Source organism: Canis aureus, chromosome 38, assembly GCF_053574225.1.
Source record: "Canis aureus isolate CA01 chromosome 38, VMU_Caureus_v.1.0, whole genome shotgun sequence".
Lineage (NCBI taxonomy): Eukaryota > Metazoa > Chordata > Mammalia > Carnivora > Canidae > Canis > Canis aureus.
This window is the reverse complement of record NC_135648.1, coordinates 4356557-4376156: the sequence shown is the minus strand read 5'-3', so window position 1 is coordinate 4376156 and position 19600 is coordinate 4356557. Positions and strand designations below refer to the sequence as shown.

Sequence of the window (19600 nt, the reverse complement as noted above, 5' to 3'; positions counted from 1 at the left end):
GTTCTGGTGATCTTTGTCTATTCCTGTGTGATAATTCTTAATTATCAGGAATCACTAGAATAGGAAATTCAGAGATAAACCAGAAATGTTCTTTCAATTGATAATATAAAATCTCTGTCTCAAAAAAAAAAATTTAAAAAAAAAATCCCTGTCTCACAAAGGATGCTAACTTGTCTACCTGCTGCTACTTCTATCCCACTGTGTCTCCAGCCATCTCTCACAGTAATTCATCTTTTTAAACATAAATTATATCATGTTCCAATATCTGCCTTTTAAAGTAACCAGTGGTGTGCCCTTGTTCCTAAAGTAAAATCCAGTATCCTGAATAATCTGCCTATTGTTTATTTTTCTGTGGTCGCCTCATGCCACTCCCCCTCCTGTGCATTAGGCTGTGTTCCTTGAATATACCTTGCTTCCTTCTACCTCAAAGAATTTACACATGTTGCTCCCTCTGCCTCCAATGGTCTTCCATGTACAAATTTAGTAGAATAACCACTGTCTATTCTTCAGATGTCAGCATCAATTCCTACTTCCTTCCCCCCACTACCCCAGGTTTCCAAAACATTATATCAGGCTACCCTCATTATTTCAAAGAACCCTATACTATTTTTTGTTTCTCTTTTTGATGCTTTTTAAAAAATATTTTCAGAGCAGTTTTAGGTTCACAGCAAAACTAAGCAGAAGGTATAGGGACTTGCCATGTACTTCCATTATATAATTGATTATAAACTTAATACTTTTCTCTATCAGAAAAAATAACTAAATAAGTCTCCTGAGGACAGAATTTCTATTTTGATCACCCAGGACAAAAATCTCAAAAATGTGTTGCATAATTGAACAAATGTCTTAAAACTATACTTCTTTTCCCTACACCTACTTTAGAAGAGAATTACATATCAGGGACAAGAGCAAAAAGTTTAAGAGGAAAAGAAGTGTAGATAAACTTGGAAATCACAAAATTAACATACAACTAAACAAGAGTTGCTAAAAAGAAAAAAAAATATATGGAAAAGTGTTAAAATTATAAAAGGAAATTCACCCTGGAATTTTTAAGTTTCTGGACTGTGTCTTTCATTTTTTCTTTATAATTCTTTAGCTTCTCTGGAGAATCCACAATTTTTGTTTTCAAACTCTCTTGAACTTCTTTCAAAGAAACTACTGACAATTTCAGCTCATTCTGTTGAGAAAACATATTTACATATTAGACAGAGTAATAAAATTGTTAGCTTACCATATAATGGAAAATAACAAAGAAATTGGGTCCATGCTTGTTGTTGTGGGGGTAAAATTAAATTATGATCACCTGCTTATTTGCTCCCATTTGTCTATGGGCTAAAGACTAAGCCTCTCAGCAAGACATTCGAGGTCCTTTACTGTACTCCTCCTGTCCTTGCCAATGTCCTCTTCGGCCAGTTCCAGTACATCAACAACCTGCTAATACCAGTCCTAGGTTTACAGATGCAAGTGATCTTTCTTTGAGCAGTACAGTCCTTCTGAATACCATCATCCCACTCCTGTAGAGCCTCTTGAGTTTCATTCAGCCTTGGAAATCCTGCTCCCACTTCCTCTACCTTCTTTCTATGAAAAGTACAATCACTGTACACACAATGGTTTAATTATGGACTTAATCTGTGTTACTGAATTTGACTGAATGATTTGGGGTTGTGAAGAGTTATCTTTGTTCTCCCAGAACACAGACAAAGCAACAGCACTGAGGAGGTGGTCAATACAGGCCTGTTGAATTATAACAAATTTCCTTGCTCTCCTGAATTTCAAACCATTTGGGGAACTGAAGTGAAGGGCATTGGAGAATTCTGTGAAAACTCTCTGCAAGTCTCAAATTATATAAAAAGATAAAAATATTCATATAAACTTCCTCCCCAAGAATTAGTTGATAAATTACGTTTACATTGTGAGAGACTCTATGTATCGATATGGAAAGATTTTCATGAATATTAAGTAAAAGAATCAATTATAGAGGGATCCCTGGGTGGCTCAGCAGTTTAGCGCCTGCATTCAGCCCAAGGCATGATCCTGGAGTCCCGGGATTGAGTCCTACATCAGGCTCCCTGCCTGGAGCCTGCTTCTCCCTCTGCCTGTGTCTCTGCCTCTCTCTCTCTCTGTCTTTGTCTCTCATGAATAAATAAATAAAATCTTAAAAAAAAAAATCAATTATAGGTCAACGTATAACATAAACCCATTTCTAGGAACACAATAAGAAAGTAGCAACAGATAACTATATGCATCTATATAAAAAAATGCATGCAATGTCACTGGAAAAGGACAGGAGGGGAAGCAGGCCAGAGAAGAGGGCCTTCTGGTCTGACTCTCTGTCCCTCTCACTATACATATGTATGCATTGGAGTATTTTGTAACAGGAATATATTCCCCTACAGCTTGTGTAAATTGTCTACAAATTATTTTTTAACTAACAAATACCACAAATGATTTTACATTTTGACCAACTAACTCAGAGGCTAAAATTCAATGTTTGAAACAATATGTTATTTTAGCAACAGCCCCACTATGTTTGCTACTTTCACAAGCTTTACAAAACTAGAGGCCACCCTCCTTACAACTGACATTGACTTTTTTTTTTTTTTTTTAAGATTTTATTTATTTATTCATGACAGACACAGGGAGACAGAGAGGCAGAGACACAGGCAGAGGGAGAAGCAGGCTCCACGCAGGGGGACTTGATCCCAGGTCTCCAGGATCACACCCTGGGCTGAAGGTGGCGCTAAACCGCTGAGCCACCCGGGGTGCCCTGACATTGGCTTTCATCACATTTCTTCCCTTTATAAGAAGACTAAACTGGATATTCTAATTACAAAATGATGTTGTTTTAATGTAGATTTTAATGGGACAGAAAGAACTGCATAATAAAACTGAACCACAGTCAATACTACTCAGATCAAAGCATTTGCTAATAAAAAAAAGTGAGAGAAAAATGAGGAATATTTTATACCAAAGTAAATTTCAGGTAGTTCTATAATATGTGTTAATAGGGAAGCCATAAAAGTACAATGAGACAATGTGGGATTAAAAACATGAGAAATGGGACAGGGTTTTTTATGTATAGAATTAAATCCACAAACCATAAAGGCCGTGTCTATAAATTTTACAGTAAAAACATAAGCCTTCTAATGGAAAAAAATCATGAATTTTAAAGATAGTTAATATCCCTAATTCATAGTTTAAGAAAAAAAACACAAAAAAACACCAAATAAGCCAAGAACCACAGGTAGTTTACAAAATAAGAAATAACAACAAACCATTGAATAGATGTCAAAATCACTAAGAATGAAAAAAGAAAATCAAAATTAAAATGAGGTGTTTTTTTTCCTATATAAGTGACAAAGCAAACTAAAAGCATCACATTTTGGCAACAATAGAAAAAAAGAACACTCTCAGATTCTCTTGGTAGGAATGTAAATTGATATCCTTTTAGAAGTCAGTTTGGCAAGGTGGGATAGTTTTAAACGTGTATTTCTTTGAACCCAGAAATCTTCCATGTAGGAAGATGAAAAGCAGCCCAGTACACAGACACCTGTGTGTGTATGCGGGTGGGTGTGCAGCACACACACGCAGCTGTCCAGCAGAAGAAACATTAGAAGCCAGCAAATGTCTGTCACTAGGGCACCAGAAGGACCTACATTAGTGCAATCACAGCCACATGCAGCTGTTAAGGTAATGAGGATCTACAGTGGAGTGCAAAGCATTTCTGCTCTTTTGTTCAGTGAAAAAAAAAAAAAAAAAAGGCAGGTTTGAGGCATATAGAGTCTAATAGCTGATGTAAAATTACACATGCCTCTCTGCACAGAGAGGTGTCATATATGACACAAATCAGACTGTGTGCTGAGCTTTCAGGTGATTTTCACTCTCCTCATACATTTCTGCGTTTCCATTTAAAAAAAAAAACAGTAGTCAGCTATTATATTTAAATTGAAAACAGTTGAATTAGTTTCATTTTAAGGAAAAATGGAGAAACATTAGGCTATAATAACAGTTAAAATACTCCACACAAAACATTCAAACCTTAAATGCTGGTTATATGAAAAGACACTTACCAAACGCTTGGTTTTCTCTGAAATATCAGACTTCTTTTGGGAATTTCCATCCTGAAGCACCATCTAAGGAAAAAAGAAAACTGCTTTCTGTAATGATTCAAAATAGATTAAATTTCGCCACTCTATGCTTTCTCATAAAATAAAAGGTAAGAAAGGAAAGGAGTTAAATGGATTAGATCAAATATTCTCAAATTTCTCTGTTCACAATGCCCCCAGGCCAGAAGAAATACCTAAGGGTTCCTTTAGTAAGTAGTGGAGGCCACATCACTGCATAAGTACTTATGTCCTAACAACTTAGTAGCCCTTTGAAAAAGTCATGCATACAAATCCAAAGAAAAAACAATGTTTCTTTCATTCTTAAATAACCACAACTACTCCCATTGGATGCATGACCTATTGGATGCCCTGTACAAATTCACACGCGTTGGAATCTGAGTGGACACACATTCTCATTTCCTGCTCTATGAGTTTTTTCTTGGAATACTGGTTTCTCACCACAGCAAATGCCAAAACCCAGGTTTGCAAAGATACAAAAGGAGGCAATGTCAGTTACTGGAACCCGGAGCCAGCGGTTCAAGCACGGCAAAACAGATGCTGAGCATCTCTGTTTCCCCTGAAATTTTAAAACACCCTGAAGCAGCCCCGCAGGTTTGTGTCAAGTCCAGGGTGCTCCCACACATCATGGGAACAGCAAGATTAGAACGCGGAAAATCCTAAAAAATTCTAGTCAACAAGACAGTGTAGAACTTTGACCACACAAATGAATAATCACGGTGGACAGAAGTACATTTCCATCACAAGGAGCACAAACGGGCACAGCAATAGACCCTATATCTTTAGTAACTGAAAGTAACGTGCCCTTACCCCCTCCACATCCGTTAATTTTTTTTTTTTTTTTTTTTTAATTTTAAGCTAACAATGGTGGAAATAAAATGAAACCTCATTCACTTGGGGCTGAGAGGCCAGGAGGGGGAGCTCTCACTCCGCACCACCAGCGTCAACCACAGGAAGCCTCATCAACAACCTCATCAACTGGGGGACCCAACAGGGCAAGACACCCACCCCATCTCCACGGGAAAGGCACTACCCCTGCCGCTCCACCAGTGAGGAACCATCACCACCCTCGACTCCTGCCTTTCCTCCCAGGACTTCCATTCACAACAACCCCTCCCAACGTCCCCCTTTCTCCATAAAATAACATTTCTCTCGTTTGTTTGTTGGGCTAGCCTATGGTTTTTGCCGCAGCCTACTTGTGCCAAACTGCAATTCTCTGCTATTCCCAAATAAGCTTATTTTTGCTGATAAGATAACTGTTTAATTTTTAAGGTCAACATAGCTGATACCGTTTTTTGACGAAATTCTTGATTCAGTGATTGCTGCAGCTCCTGAATATCATCGGAAAGCTGCTTGAACTCTGCTTGTTCTTCAACTGGAACAGAACTAAACATAGCAAAACAGATGAAAACAATATGTATCAAGTTCTTAACTTTGCAAGGCCAAAACAGTCCCTGTCCTCAAACGACTCAAGTGAAAGCAACAACAAAAAACTATCTGCTTTCATGTTTCTGAGTTCTCATCCCTCCATGTGACAGAGATTTAAAATAGATGACCTGGCCTCTACAACACAGAAAATAAAGATCAGATGGGCTCCTTCGGCCTTCCACCACCGAATCTATGAATTCACCTATGGACTAGCCTGCATGCGGACCTGTCTTTTCTAATGCGGCTCCTAATTCGAGGAGTGAGATACTCCCTTTCCTGTCAGTGATGGCTCCTGCCAGACTCCTCTCCTCCCCTCTCTCCCAGATCAGCCATTCCCTTTGCTCGGTCCATCCTTCTTAACAGCACTTGCCCGTGTAAAAGTTTCTGCCATGGGCATGGTTCACAACTTCTGTTTTGAGACATGGTACAGAATTGTGGTTTTAATTATTATTTCCCCGACCGCTGGTGAGTTTAATAATCTTTACATATTTTTAATTAGCTATTTGCATTTCTTCCTCTGTAAATCCCCTGTTCTTAGCCTCTGCCCATTTTTCTATTTTCCTTCTGCCCTTAGTTGGTAGGAACTTCATACATTAGGAATATTACACAGGCTTTCTTATGAGGGACAGTGCTCCTCTGCTGCATAGGCTGCAAATACCTGCTCCCAGTCTGTCACTTATCTCTTGACTTGGTTTATGCTAAACTTACCTGTGAAATTTTAGTATCTGCCTCCTATTCCCAGTCTCTGCAGTGTACTGCAGTCTCTAAAGACAATCTATATCAGGCCAGTTTAGGAAAGCTCCCCCGTGAAACAAAGAAACTCATAGCCATCAAGAAATTACAAGGGATGGGAAATCCTTCTGCTCAAAATCTATCTATCTACCTGACCAAGAAATCCTAATTCCTGAATGACTCTCCTAAGTGACTGGTGAGGCAAAACAAAACAAAGCTCTGTTGAAGGAGTAAAACTTTTAACAGAATTAACTGACCTTAAGGAAGAAGGAGAGGCCAGTTACTGCTCACCAACACACAATAAATACTTCCAGACAGAATTTAGGAGTTAAGTGAATCGCTTTAAAACAACTCAGGCTAATTCACTAACTATAAGAATATATTACATACTAAGAGAAAGAAGAGTTTTTCCTTTTTTGGGGACAGGTAAACTTAAATAGTCTGCTTTACTTGAAGTAGCCTACATGGTTGTAATATGGTACTCATGATTCATTTTACATCTTGAAATTATATTTATTTGTTAATCTACTTACTCAAGTCTCTCTAATTTCATTAACGCTTCCTGGTGTGCAGTATTTAACTGGTGCATTTTGTCCAGAGAAGATTTCTGTTAAAGCAACTTTCATATTAGTGCCTTTCAACACAAACAGTGATGTGCTTAAACAAAACAAAACAAAACAAAAAAACTCCCGGTACACACTGCAAAATGTTTACTCACCTCTCAGCTTTCACCATCAGAAATAAGACTTTAAGAGAGGACAGGAATTCGTGATGAGTGAATTAAGAATTCCTTATTCACACATAAATGCTGAGTTCTTACCATAGGCACTGTGCTAAGTGCCAAGAATAATACTCAAGAAGACAGAGTTACAGTTGGGATTTAAGTAGCTCATTTCCCTTGAAGGGTCAGATACATGCATGTTAGTCTACAAACCAGCTTGCTATGGGACTACATAGAACGACATCCAGCCAACCTGGGTAATGGCTGGGGAGGAACAGCAAAGAGTGCTTCATAAAAACAACAGATGTTTGAGCTGTGTCTTTAAAAATGAGGAGAAATTAGCCAAGCAAAGTTGTATGTTTCTGTGAGTGTGTTAGCAAATACACATGAGGCTTTGGGGAGTCTGTGATGTTTAAAAAGTATCAGCTTAACATGATTTGTGCAAGGAAGCATTTATCTATATACTCAATGTAGCTGGAGCTGAAGTTCTAATTGTCTGGTATAACTCTGGCACTTTTCTAAGAATATGGTAACCCAAAACTAAGGACAGATGGAAACAGATCACACGGGTGACCCATAATCTTTCCAAAGTCTCTAAATCGTTGATGAAATGAGTTTCCATCTGTTAAAGTGATTTACTTGGACTAATCTTACAATGCAACACTGGGCAAGTGTGATAGACAAAACATCATTTGAGGCCATTCTTTAGAAAGCAAACATAAATCTCAAATACCTCGATTAAATAAAGCACACTGCTATTAAACTTCAAAGGAAAATAATGTGAATTTGTCACTTTTCCTCTTCCTTTATATTTCCTAATATAGGAAAAGGAGCCTCAACTATAGTTAAGATTAGAACAAAAAACCCAGCCTTTCCCTAATGTTATCCAATAGCAAAGAGAACCTCATTCTGATATACATTTTCCAGTAATGGAGATCTGCTACTTACATAAATATTAAAATAAAATTGATCCTAATAGCTATATGACAATTAGATATCTGTGACAATTATTTCAAAACAGATTAGTAGTTCATAAGTGATGCTACTGATCTGGTTATGTGACCCAAAAATATATTTACATCTTACATATTGCCAAAGAAATTCCATATACGTCTCACGGCATGCTTCTCTGAAGTGAATAAAGTTGATAATGCCACTTAAAAACCGACTTGTCCGTTTTGTCTCTAAAATAGAAAGCAAGACTCCTTAAGTAAATCTTTGAGATAATGTAAAAATAAAATTCATCCTCTCCCACCATATACTCTGCTTGTAGCATGTAAAATAAAACTGCGTGCATGCTATAATTAATCAAAGTGCAAAAACTGTGCTCTAATATAAGATCAGAATTATCTTTGCATTAATAACTTTTAAAAAAAAGTAAATCATTTTTGGCTGAGAGTAAATAATAGGAAATAAATTTACTCTCCTATCTTAAACAACTTGAAAACCAGATAAAATATAAAAAGCAACAATTTTAGACACCAGATAACAAGTCCCTGAGAGAAACAAATGAGGTGAACCCTATTATATGCGTCAGCCTACTTGGGGGTTTTCAGGCTCTACTGCAAGGAGAGAACACAAACAACTATCAGGATTTGCTGAGTCACAAAGATAAGTTTGGTGTTTGGAGAGGCCAAGGCAACTAGAATTTATGAGTTCTAGAGGCCTTGGCCTTTCTCAACTAAACTCTATCTTCCTGACAGCCTTTATAAATATATTCTATAAATATATTCTGTTTGTTAAGGAAGAAAGAGAAATGCATCAGCATTATAAGAAAAGAGGAAGATTTTAAGTCCCAAATCAAACTTTTATACTTAAAAAATGTCTGAAATAAAAAACACACCAGATGGGATTAATAGCAGATTGACCCGACAGATGAATGCATTAGTGACAATGAAGACACAACAATAAAAGCTATCTGAAAGGCCAGAGAGAAAATAATGAATATAGCACCTATGAGCTGAAGGACATCAAATAGCATAACAAATGTGTAATTGGATCCCACAGAAAGGACTGGCAGAAAAAAACCTTGTATAAAATGTCCAAATATTTTCCAAATTTGATAGACACTACAGACATAGCCAAGGAAGTGAGTAAATCTAAGTGGGAGTTGGAGAACAGTGGGGAGTGGGGGAGAGGAACATGACAACAAATAGAAAATCCCCCAAAAGCACATTATAATGCTAAAAACTTGTGATAAGGAGAAAGTCTTATAAGCAACTAGACAGGGGGAGGATGAAAAGAAAATAAGTCCCAGCTAAGTAAGCAAGTAAATAATTACTTTCATGTAGGAACGGTTGCTGATGCCTCGGGACTCGGTGCTGAGGTCCCTAGAAGATGTGGGACTCTAGGAAGACTACATCCTTAGTGAAAAGGTAGATAAGGAAAACAAAAATCTCACACCAGTGAAGGAAATGACAAAGCTACTACTGTCTCTTAGCCTTGTCTCTGGTGAGAAAATAATCTCAGAATTCTAAAGCTTGAACCCACCACCATAAGGATTTTGTTCGAGTTAAACTCTGTATGTGATCCGAGAACTACCACAATCAGGAATCAAAAAGTGATCATTAGCCAACATTAACCCTGGAACAACTGCCAGAAGCAAAAAGCATCTCAGGAGGGATGTGGCCTCAACTCCAGGAGCAGAAGGCCACAGGACTATTCTGCTGAAGACAAGCTTAAATTTATAATCCAAAGGCTTATGTGCACATGTACGCACACACAGAAGAAACAATCTGTCATCGAGTTATGGGATATGGCTAAAGCGGGACAAAAGGGAAATGTATGGTACTAACACCTGTGTTAGGAAAGAAGACAGGTCTCAAATTCATGTCCTCAGCTTCTACCTTAAAAAAAAAAAATAGGAGAAAAAAACCCAGCAAATCCAAACTACACATGAAAAAAAGAGGGAACAACAATAAGTACAGAAACCAATAACATAGAAAACATGAATTCAGAAAAATCAATGAAACCAAAAGCTGATTCTTTGAAAAGATAAACAAAATTGATTAGCCTCTGGCCACACTGGTCTGGGAAAACTATAAGGGTGAAGAAATAAATTACCAGTGTCAGAATGAGAGAGGGACATCACTATGGACCCCAAAGACTGAAAAATGATAAAGGAAAGTTACCAACAACTTTATGTTAATAAATTTGCCAACTTATATGAAGTGGATAAGTTCCCTGAAAAGGGAAAACACCAAAGCTCACTCAGGAGCACTGGCAATAAACCATCAGCATTTGATATTATCAGTGTTCTGGACTTTTGCTATTCTAATAGGTGTGTGGTAGTTGGTCAGTTGATTGTTGACAAAAACTGCCAAGGTAATTCAATGGAAAAAGAACAAATCTTTTCAACAAGTAGTGCTGAAATAATTGGTGACTATATCCAAAAAAAGAAAAAAACATGAACTTTGGCCCTGACCTTACATCATATATAAAAATCCAAGCATTAAATAATAAAAGCTAAAACTATAACATGCTTGGGGTGTCTGGGTGCCTTAGTTGGTTAAGCATCCAACATTTGATTTTGGCTCAGGTCATGATCTCAGGGATCAGGGGATCAAGCCCAGCACCTGGCTCTGTACTGGGTGTGGGGCCTGCTTGAGATTCTCTCTCCCTCACCTGCTGCCCCATCCCCCACTCATGCACACTCTAGCACATTCTCTCTCCCTAAAATAAATAGATGATAGATAGATAGAACTATGATATACTTAGAATACACAAATAAAATCTTACATCTCTGAGGCCAAGATTTCTTACTACTACACACACAAAAAATGGTTTTATGAATCATTTTTATGAAAAAAGAAAAAACTGATCAATTAGAATCTTCAAATTGAAGTATATTTTGCTTTCAAAAGATATTGTTATATTAAAAAAGCAAGTAATAGACGGGGAGAAAATATTTGAGTAATATTTATCTGATAAACTATGTGTTTTTATAGTATCTGAAGAAGCCGTACAATAATAGACAAACAAACAAACAAAAGACAGGGGCATGTGGCTTGCACAGTTGGTAAAGCATGTGATTTTTTTTTTTTTAAGATTTTATTTATTTATTCATGAGAGACACAGAGAGAGGCAGAGACACAGGCAGAGGGAGAAGCAGGCTCCATGCAGGGAGCCCGAAGTGGGACTCGATTCCGGGACTCCAGGATCATGCCCTGGGCCAAAGGTGGTGCTAAACCGCTGAGCCACCCAGGGATCCCCGCATCTGACTCTTGATCCGAGGTTGTGAGCTTAAGCCCCACATTGGGTACAAAGATTATTTAAAAAAATAAAATCTTAAAAGAATGATTCAAAAAGACACTTCGCCTAAGAAGATATATGGATGGCAAATAAGCATATGAACATATGATATGCTCTTAGTCCAGTGAAATGAAAATAAAAACCACTAAAAATCTCCAATATCAAGTCCAGGGAGGACATGGAGCAATTGAAAACTACCAGATATTGCTGATGGTATGATGCCACCACTTTGGAAAACAGTTCAGCAGTTTCTTAAAACACTGAGTATGCACCTAACACATGAGCCAGCATTTCTACTGCTAGGCATTTACCCAAAGAAATAAAAACACAGGTCCTTACGAAGACTCATAGCCTAGGTTCAGAGCAGCCTTGTTCATAATGGCCAAAAATGGAAACAATATACATGTGTATCAACTACAAAAATTGTAGTTTATATTTACAATAGAATACTATTCCAAAATAAAAAGAAACAAAGTACTAATAAATGCAACTAATCTCAAAAGCATTCTGCTAAGTTAAAGAAGCCAGACACAAAAGACTACAGACTATTATCTCATTTATATCAAATATTAGACAAGAAACTACAGTGTCAGAAAGTAGATCAGAGGTTGTCAGGGAAAAGGGGTGGTGGGAAGTGATCAACTGTAAGGGGACCCCAGGGAACTGTTGTAGGCTCAATTTCCATGCATAATTGTGGCAGCGGCAAGACAACTATATATCTTTGTTAAAATTAATTTAGTTATGTTTAAAATTGGTTAATTTTTATTTTGTGTAAATTATAGATCAATAAACAAAAAGGTAGATCAGGAAGAGGAAAAAACATTCTTTTGAAGATTATTTATTTATTCATGAGAGACACAGTAAGAGGCAGATACAGGCAGAGGGAGAAGTAGGCTCCTTGTGGAGAGCCTGATGCAGGCCTCGATCCCAGGACCCCAGGATCACCACCTGAGCAAAAGGCAGATGCTCAATCACTGAGCCACCCAGGTGCCTGAAAAAAATTTTTTGAATAGCACACTGAATCTCTTGCAACATAGAACAGCTTGATGTACAAATATCAAGGAGTCAAAGGAATTAAGGACATTTAAATAAAGAGAAAGAGAAATTGACATTTTTTTTTAATTTTTTTTTTAATTTTTATTTATGATAGTCACAGAGAGAGAGAGAGAGAGGCAGAGACACAGGCAGAGGGAGAAGCAGGCTCCATGCACCAGGAGCCCGACGTGGGATTCGATCCCGGGGCTCCAGGATCGCGCCCTGGCCAAAGGCAGGCGCTAAACCGCTGCACCACCCAGGGATCCCAAAATTGACATTTGAATAAATATCAAAACTATTCTTATCCAAAGTAAAATAAATTTTCTTCAAGGTAAGAAGTAATTGTTCTACTTGAGAAAATTAGTATGATGAATCCACTATGCAATATCACAGCTTGCATATTCATGTTTTCAAATTCACAGAATAAATTTTAAGTGTAAGGAGTTAAGAAAAACGGATCAGAAAAACAGCCTTCCTATGGATCTACAAAGGAAAACAATTCCAGTAATACGATTAAAAATTTCATCTTAGGAATGGGATATATTTTCTAAAGCCAATTACCTGTAGTTGTTTTGTTTTGTTTTGTTTTGTTTTTTACATTTATTGATGGGGAAGTAAAATACTAAATTGAAGTCAGATACTAAAAATTATTTTAAATTCTCACTTACTTGGATATAGAATATCAGCAATCTCAAAGTCATTCACCCGACAGATGGGCATAAATGAGTCCCTTGAAGAATAAGTGGAGAAAGAATACTATGAGTTATATTTAAACTACAGGATACAAACATTTTATTTTCCAAGAGATTTCTGGATATGTTTCTCAATGTCAAAAGACCAAGCAGAAGTCTACTACCATGCATAATCCAGAAAATCTACATTTTCCGTACACTACACAAGTATTCAAACAATACCAAGGCATAAATCCTAATAAACAGCACACACTTTTGGAGGTACTAGGACTTTTTAAAAACCTCCAGACCATTTTAGATTCACAACCTTAAAACCTCCTTTGAAAGCAGAATTTTAAATGCCACAGAAGGAAGCAGTTAGTTCTATTTGAAGAAAGTCTACAATTTTGAATGTGCTGAAAGAGTGGAGGGGGAGATGATAGAAATTCTTTCTCCAAGAAAATCCTGTCATTAAGAGAGCTTAATGTAATGAAAATATGAATGCATGTAGTCTAAGAAAATAAAATGACTTTACTCACAGATGAATAAATAAATTGCTGACTGGCAAGAAGCCTTCCATGATATGTGGATACAGGACTTCTGAGTTCACTGGCATCTAAATGTAAGATATCACAAAATCTAAGTTATACATTGATAGACAAAATGAGTAAAATTTTCAACCTCAAGATACTCTTTTTTTTTTTTTTTAAGTAGGCTCCACACCCAATGTGGGGCTTGAACTCATGACCCTCAGCTTAAGAGTCACATGCTCTACTGAGCCAGCCTGGCACCCCTCCTTGATCATAAATTAATATCAAAATAATCTTATCATTACATTTTTAAAACTTAGCAAACAAAACTAGAATTGTTGCTAATAATGCTAGGTTCACAGCAGGTGCTCAGTAAAGATTTTTTAAATGAATGAAAGAATGAAGGGGTAAAGTCAGCATTTACCAAATATCAAGTACTATGCTAAGCATTTCATATGCATTCTTTCTTAATTTTCACAACAGTGTGCTATCCCTTTTTTGTACACAAAGAAACTAGGCCTTAGCAAGGTTCCATAGCAAATACGTGGCAAAGCCTTTGGTTTTTAAGCAATATGTAATCATATTGATGAGATTCTAACAATAGTACATTTTTAGTAAAACTTCAGATCATGCCCTGAGGGTTCAAAAACAAAATTAAGAAAAATGACTTTTCCTACTAGCAATACCTAATTTGCTAAAGCTCAGTTGCCTTATTTCAATTGTTTTAAACATTAATATACATCTTTCACTGTAATTTGGGAGTCCTTCCTCAGAAAAGAGAGTATGTGGGAAGGCTCTGCTGCTGCTCATTAGGCTCTGAAGACAAACCTGTAAATCTGTGAATAACTGCACAGTTATTTGTGTCAGTTAAGTCTTTTACTACTGTCGTCTTACTAAAGCTATCAATATAAGCTATTATTATAAGATTCTTCTGCAAGGGACATTAATTTTATATAAGCCTTTAATTCTGTTAAAATTAAAGTCAAGAACTTCCTATCCTGAAGCCAGTATGCCATCTGAACAAGGGAAATGCAGCGAAAGAATGTAATTTTGCCTCATCTTAAACCCACCATGTAAAAATGCTCCAGTCGAATTCCATATACTATTTGTAAGGCTCTCATGTAGATCATGTGCAAGACTTCAGGCTACAAAAGAAAAACAACTTTTAATACTCTGACGCACGACTCTACAGCTGAATTGCTGTCATCATTACCATTCAAAATTGTAGTCAATGGATGCTAAGAGTATCAAAATTACTCTATTCCCCTTGAAATATTCAATTTTTTCCAAACTTTAAAACACCTATATACTTATCAGTTTGCTCAGATGTTATAAGTGGTCAATGAGATCAGCTGTTTTAAGCTTATAAACAGAATGAGAACAAGTATATGTAAATCCAATCCATCCACATTAGGGAAGACGGGTTAGTCTTTTAAAACAGATTGCAGGCATGTGGCAAACATAATGGCATACTGAGAGTGTATTAAAAAAAAAAAAAAAAAAAGACCATGGGTAAACTTATTTCATGCTTTAGATGTTAAGGTTTCCTGAGATATTAAAGTTTAAGTGAACACTATGATCCTAGAGGTATAAATTTATTAGAGTAGCATGGAATTTTAAAAAGTTTTGTCTTTTAATTCAGCAGCTGCCAAGTACTGGCCTGTAGGACCAGTTTTGTTCCATATATAAATTCATTTATTCTGAGATTATTCCTTCCATTTTAAAGATTAAAAAGGGACTGAGATCAAAAAGTTTGAGTTCTATATCATTAAACCGGGTTTTCTTCAAGACCAACACAGAAAGATGGACGGAGACTTTGGGATTTTCTGTGACACATAAGTAGTTCATTTTTGCATTTAATAACTAAAGAAATAAGAACGAAGCCTGTCAAAACAAGTCAATCCCCCCCTTGGGGCACAATGCAAGAAAATTAATCTGTAAGCTTCCAAAGAGAATTGTTTCTAGGCACTTTTTATTGTTGGAAACCACTTAGAAGAGGTTCCTCCAAGTCCTACCAATAAATGATACGCTCAGACCACTACAATAATAATAAAAAATTTAATATACTTTAATATGTCTATGATTTAGAAGTGGGTTTTTTTTCTTTCTTTTTTTTTTTTTTTTTAAAGAAAACAACCATATTAAAGAACTGAATTCCTAATGGGAATGTAGATGTCACCTGACATATAAACTTAACAGTATTTTGAAATTACACTAGGTGAGAGACTGCTTCTGGATTAAAATGACTGGCCCACATCAAGTAATAGGGCACATCCTCTTCTGCAAACACTACAGAGGCAGAGTAGTTTCACTTGTTTTTTAAATGCCACCATCCACATGCAAACACAATCACACTGTACCTTTGGATTTGGATAAAGATCACTCTTGGAGAGGTTTTTACCATCAGTTCCTGTTAAGATTTTGTTGCGAATATGAATCACAATCTCGGCTACGTTATATCTGGGGAAAGACAAAGTTTCCATCTTGGGAATCTCCCGCTAGTCTGAAGGAAGAAAAGGCAAAGATCAGAAACATGGCACAACCTGCTGTTCTCTTTATCTGGAAGCTGATAAATATAAGCAAATTTAACAAGCCATCATTGAACTATTCATAGAAGTGCTAACTACCATCAAACACCCTAGTAAGATAACACAATTACATACATATGGATATCCTAAATAATAAATGTGTGCATATATGTGTGTGTCCTAAAATACATTTTATTCTGAAATGGCTCAGTCATTCTCTAAATTTCCTAATGCTGTTGAAAGAGGACTTTGCTTGAATATACTTGAAAAACCATTTGTTTTCTTTGTTAAATCTGGGGGGACTTAGGGTTTAACAAGATTGGTCCTGAGAATCCTCAAAGCAAGATATGTAGGCGACACTCTCAGCAGAAGTTCGATATAAACAGTATCAATATAGGGAGATAATAAAATTGTACGGCGATCTTACATACTATTAAATGTACACATAATGAGATGGATCATAAGATTTAAGAAGCACACAGGAAGAAAGAGCTAAAACAAAAAATACAGTCAAAATAGAATGCTGTGATTGGTAGGAATTCCAATCACCAGAGAGATAACCTAAAAAAAAACAACAATAAAAATCACTCTCCCCTAATGTCCTTGGATGTGAGATATTCCCACCTGTGTCCCCGTGGAGCAGTCGTTCTGGCAATTAAGCACCCCCAATCCCAGGGGAAGGGGGACCTCCGGGTACGTGTGGAGACATCTTTGGCTGTCAGGACTGGAATGGGGGTGCCATGGAAACCTGGTGCGGAGAGGCCCAGCATGCTGCTAAAGAACCTACCATGCACAGGTCAGCCCCCCCGCAGCAAGTAATTATTCAGTCCAAGTGTCAGTGATGTTGAGGTTAAGAAATCATGTCCTAGAGCTCTGCATTTAACTGTTATGATGCCTGCCACAGTGTATTGTGGTTATGTTCCTAGAACTCCGACACTACACTTGGAGCCCCTGTAAGCTGACATCTTTTCATTTTCTTCTTATTTCCAGCTGTGCCCAACAGAGCAGCAGTAGTGACAGCAGGAGAAGCACGAGCCATAGCAGCCACTGCCTCTGCCTTGTTCACAACGTTGGATTTATTACATTCAGATCCCCTACTCTGTGAGGAAGTAGCATACTTCAAGAGACCCAGTGTGAATATACCCAGTTTTGCAAAAAAAAAAATGGAAATGACCCATGATTCTGAAAAATCCGTTTCTTTGGGTGCCTAATGTTTCTTAGAATTCTATAGCTAAAAAGAAGCTTCTCCAACTTGCCTATAACCTCTGATAAATGTAGAAAGCCATTCTGAAAGATGGCTGGAAACATCTTTGCACTTCTGTGTGAACACGTGCAAACATCACAAAATTCACTAATTCTCAAGGCAACTCTTTTCCACTTCAGTACGGCTCAGTAATTAGATTAGAAATCTGCTCATTGTAACCTTTACCCACTGGTCCTATTTCTAGTCAGTGCAACCACAAAGAATGCATTAATTTCTGTTTCCATGACATCACTTTTAAAAATGTGAAGAAAAAAAAATAAAAATGTGAAGAAAGCTATCCTATCTCTGCCTTGCTATCTCTTCTCCAAGGTTAAGTAAATATGATCTAAGTAGAGCCACTGCTTATATGACATCATTTTAGAAACTTTACCATTTTACTTACTCTCCTCTAAACCAATCTGGTCAATGTCTTCTCAAAATGCAATGCTCAAACTGAGCACAATACTCCAGATACGGTTTGCCTGGGGCAGAGTATCCATACAGTAGATATTGGCCACAGCTGGTCTAGTCGACAACTGTAGCCCTTACTGACTCTGTCTCTCTCTCTCTCTCTCTCACACACACACACACACACACACACACACACAAATCAACTAAAGCTCCGAGAACTTCTTCAGTGTGACCCATCGATAGCAAGCCAGGTCTTCTCCATGTTTTTCTTACATAATTATTTGAACCTTAAGCAAGGATCCTCACTTCCCATCACTGAATTTTATGACTTCACACTTTCATTCCATAGCCAGCGTCTTTCTGATTCCAGATCCTGACACCTCACATATTAAATGTCCTTTTCAGCATAAACACACATTCCACATTTTCATCTAAGTCACAGATTTAAAAACCATTGATAAAGACTTGGCTGGAGGATTGCAGAAAAAGTCAATTTTCGGAAACAAGCTACATCTGGATCAAAGAAATTCATGAGAGGGGGTCAGTGAAGAGTCGGACTCTTGCTTTTGGCTCTGGTGGTGACTTCTGGGTCATGGGATGGAGCCGCAGGTGGGGCTCTGAGCTCAGCATGGAGTCTCCTGGGGATTCTCTCTCCCTCTGCCCCTCCTGCTTGTGCTTGCTCGTGCTCTCTCTCTCAAATAAATAAACCTTTAAAGAAAAAAAGATTATCGGGACACCTGGGTGGCCCAGTGGTTGAGCGTCTGCCTTCAGCCCAGGGCATGACCCCGGGGTCCTGGGATCCAGTCCCACACTGGGCTCCCCGCAGGGAGCCTGCTTCTCCCTCTGCCTGTGTCTCTGCCTCTCTCTGTATCTCTCATGAATAAATAAATAAAATCTTTAAAAAAAAAAAAAAGATCATTGTAAGAGAGAAAGAGTAGGTGTAAAATACCTTCATCATCATCATCATCACACATCCTTTTCTAACATGTCTTGCACACTATCAGAGCAGTCCTTACAAACACGAATGCATCATGTAACATCTTCACGAAAAAAATACTTCAATCACCCGACCCGCCACCTCGGTTTCAAATGTTTCTGTTGTTTTTTTTCTTTTTTCTTTTTTTTAAAGCATCCCAATATTTAATAAATCCATGAGTTTCCTGTGTCAAGTTAGTCTCCTCCCAGGCGTTCCCAATAACTCCCAGTGCTTCTTTCTTGAAATCATCCCCCATACCCAATTTCTACCTTTCTTTGATGGTAAACCTCAGTTCCAAGCACAGTACGAGCTCTCTAGGATATAAATGACCTGGTCACGTATGCACCGCGACCCCAGGACCGCCCAGCAAGTCAGCAGGTATCAACTGCTAAATTCTCCCTCCGGTTCCTCATTTATCTGCGACACCGAGAAGCTGAGCAGAGTGGACGCTGCCAGAACACCTGTTAGGATCGTACACGCTTCGCTTTGCTAAAACAAGCTGGTTTAGGAAATCCAAATTCCGGGAGGCAAAGGCTAAACAACAACAACAAAAAACAAAAAACCAAAAAACGTCCCCCCGTGCCCGCCCCCGCTCACTCACCGCGCCCGCCAGCCGCCCGCAGGACGCCGAGGAGCTGCGGGGCTGCCGCACGCGAAGCCACAAGTCAAAAGTCAACAGACACCAACCACCAACCGCTCGTCCCTTTTCAAACTTGCCGCCTCCCATCGGAAGCCCCGCCCACTTCCGCCCCGCCCACTTCCTGCGCGGCCGCCGCGCCGGGGGCCGAGGAGGCTCCAGAGACTCGACGCGGGAGGGGCTTGCGCTGCGAGAGAGGGCGCTGGGATGCGAGCGGAACCGTTTCTCCTGGCGTTGGAGTCCGGGCGGAACTGGATTCCGGGGGACGAGGGGGCGCTGAGGTCCGCCGGAAGCTCTGGGCTCTTCCTCCGTA

At 38.2% G+C, this 19600-nt stretch overlaps 1 protein-coding gene across 2 annotated transcripts in view; it reads right to left on the bottom strand.

The window, feature by feature from the left end:
• Positions 1-19393, bottom strand: part of NUF2 (NUF2 component of NDC80 kinetochore complex) — a 28316-nt gene extending 8923 nt beyond the window's left edge. Inside the window, exons 1-10 of one of the 2 annotated variants that reach the window (XM_077887085.1) lie at positions 19252-19393; positions 15853-15995; positions 14563-14637; positions 13502-13578; positions 12960-13021; positions 8092-8189; positions 6818-6891; positions 5414-5510; positions 4071-4133; positions 1040-1177 (exon numbers count right to left, since the gene is read on the bottom strand). In XM_077887085.1, coding sequence (XP_077743211.1) covers positions 1040-1177; positions 4071-4133; positions 5414-5510; positions 6818-6891; positions 8092-8189; positions 12960-13021; positions 13502-13578; positions 14563-14637; positions 15853-15975 — 807 coding nt within the window. In that variant the 5' untranslated portion in view covers positions 15976-15995; positions 19252-19393. Of the gene's footprint in view, positions 1-1039; positions 1178-4070; positions 4134-5413; positions 5511-6817; positions 6892-8091; positions 8190-12959; positions 13022-13501; positions 13579-14562; positions 14638-15852; positions 15996-16644; positions 16765-19251 lie in introns of those variants that run through there. The other variant, XM_077887086.1, reaches the window with a different exon arrangement.
• Positions 19394-19600: the final 207 nt, after the last annotated feature.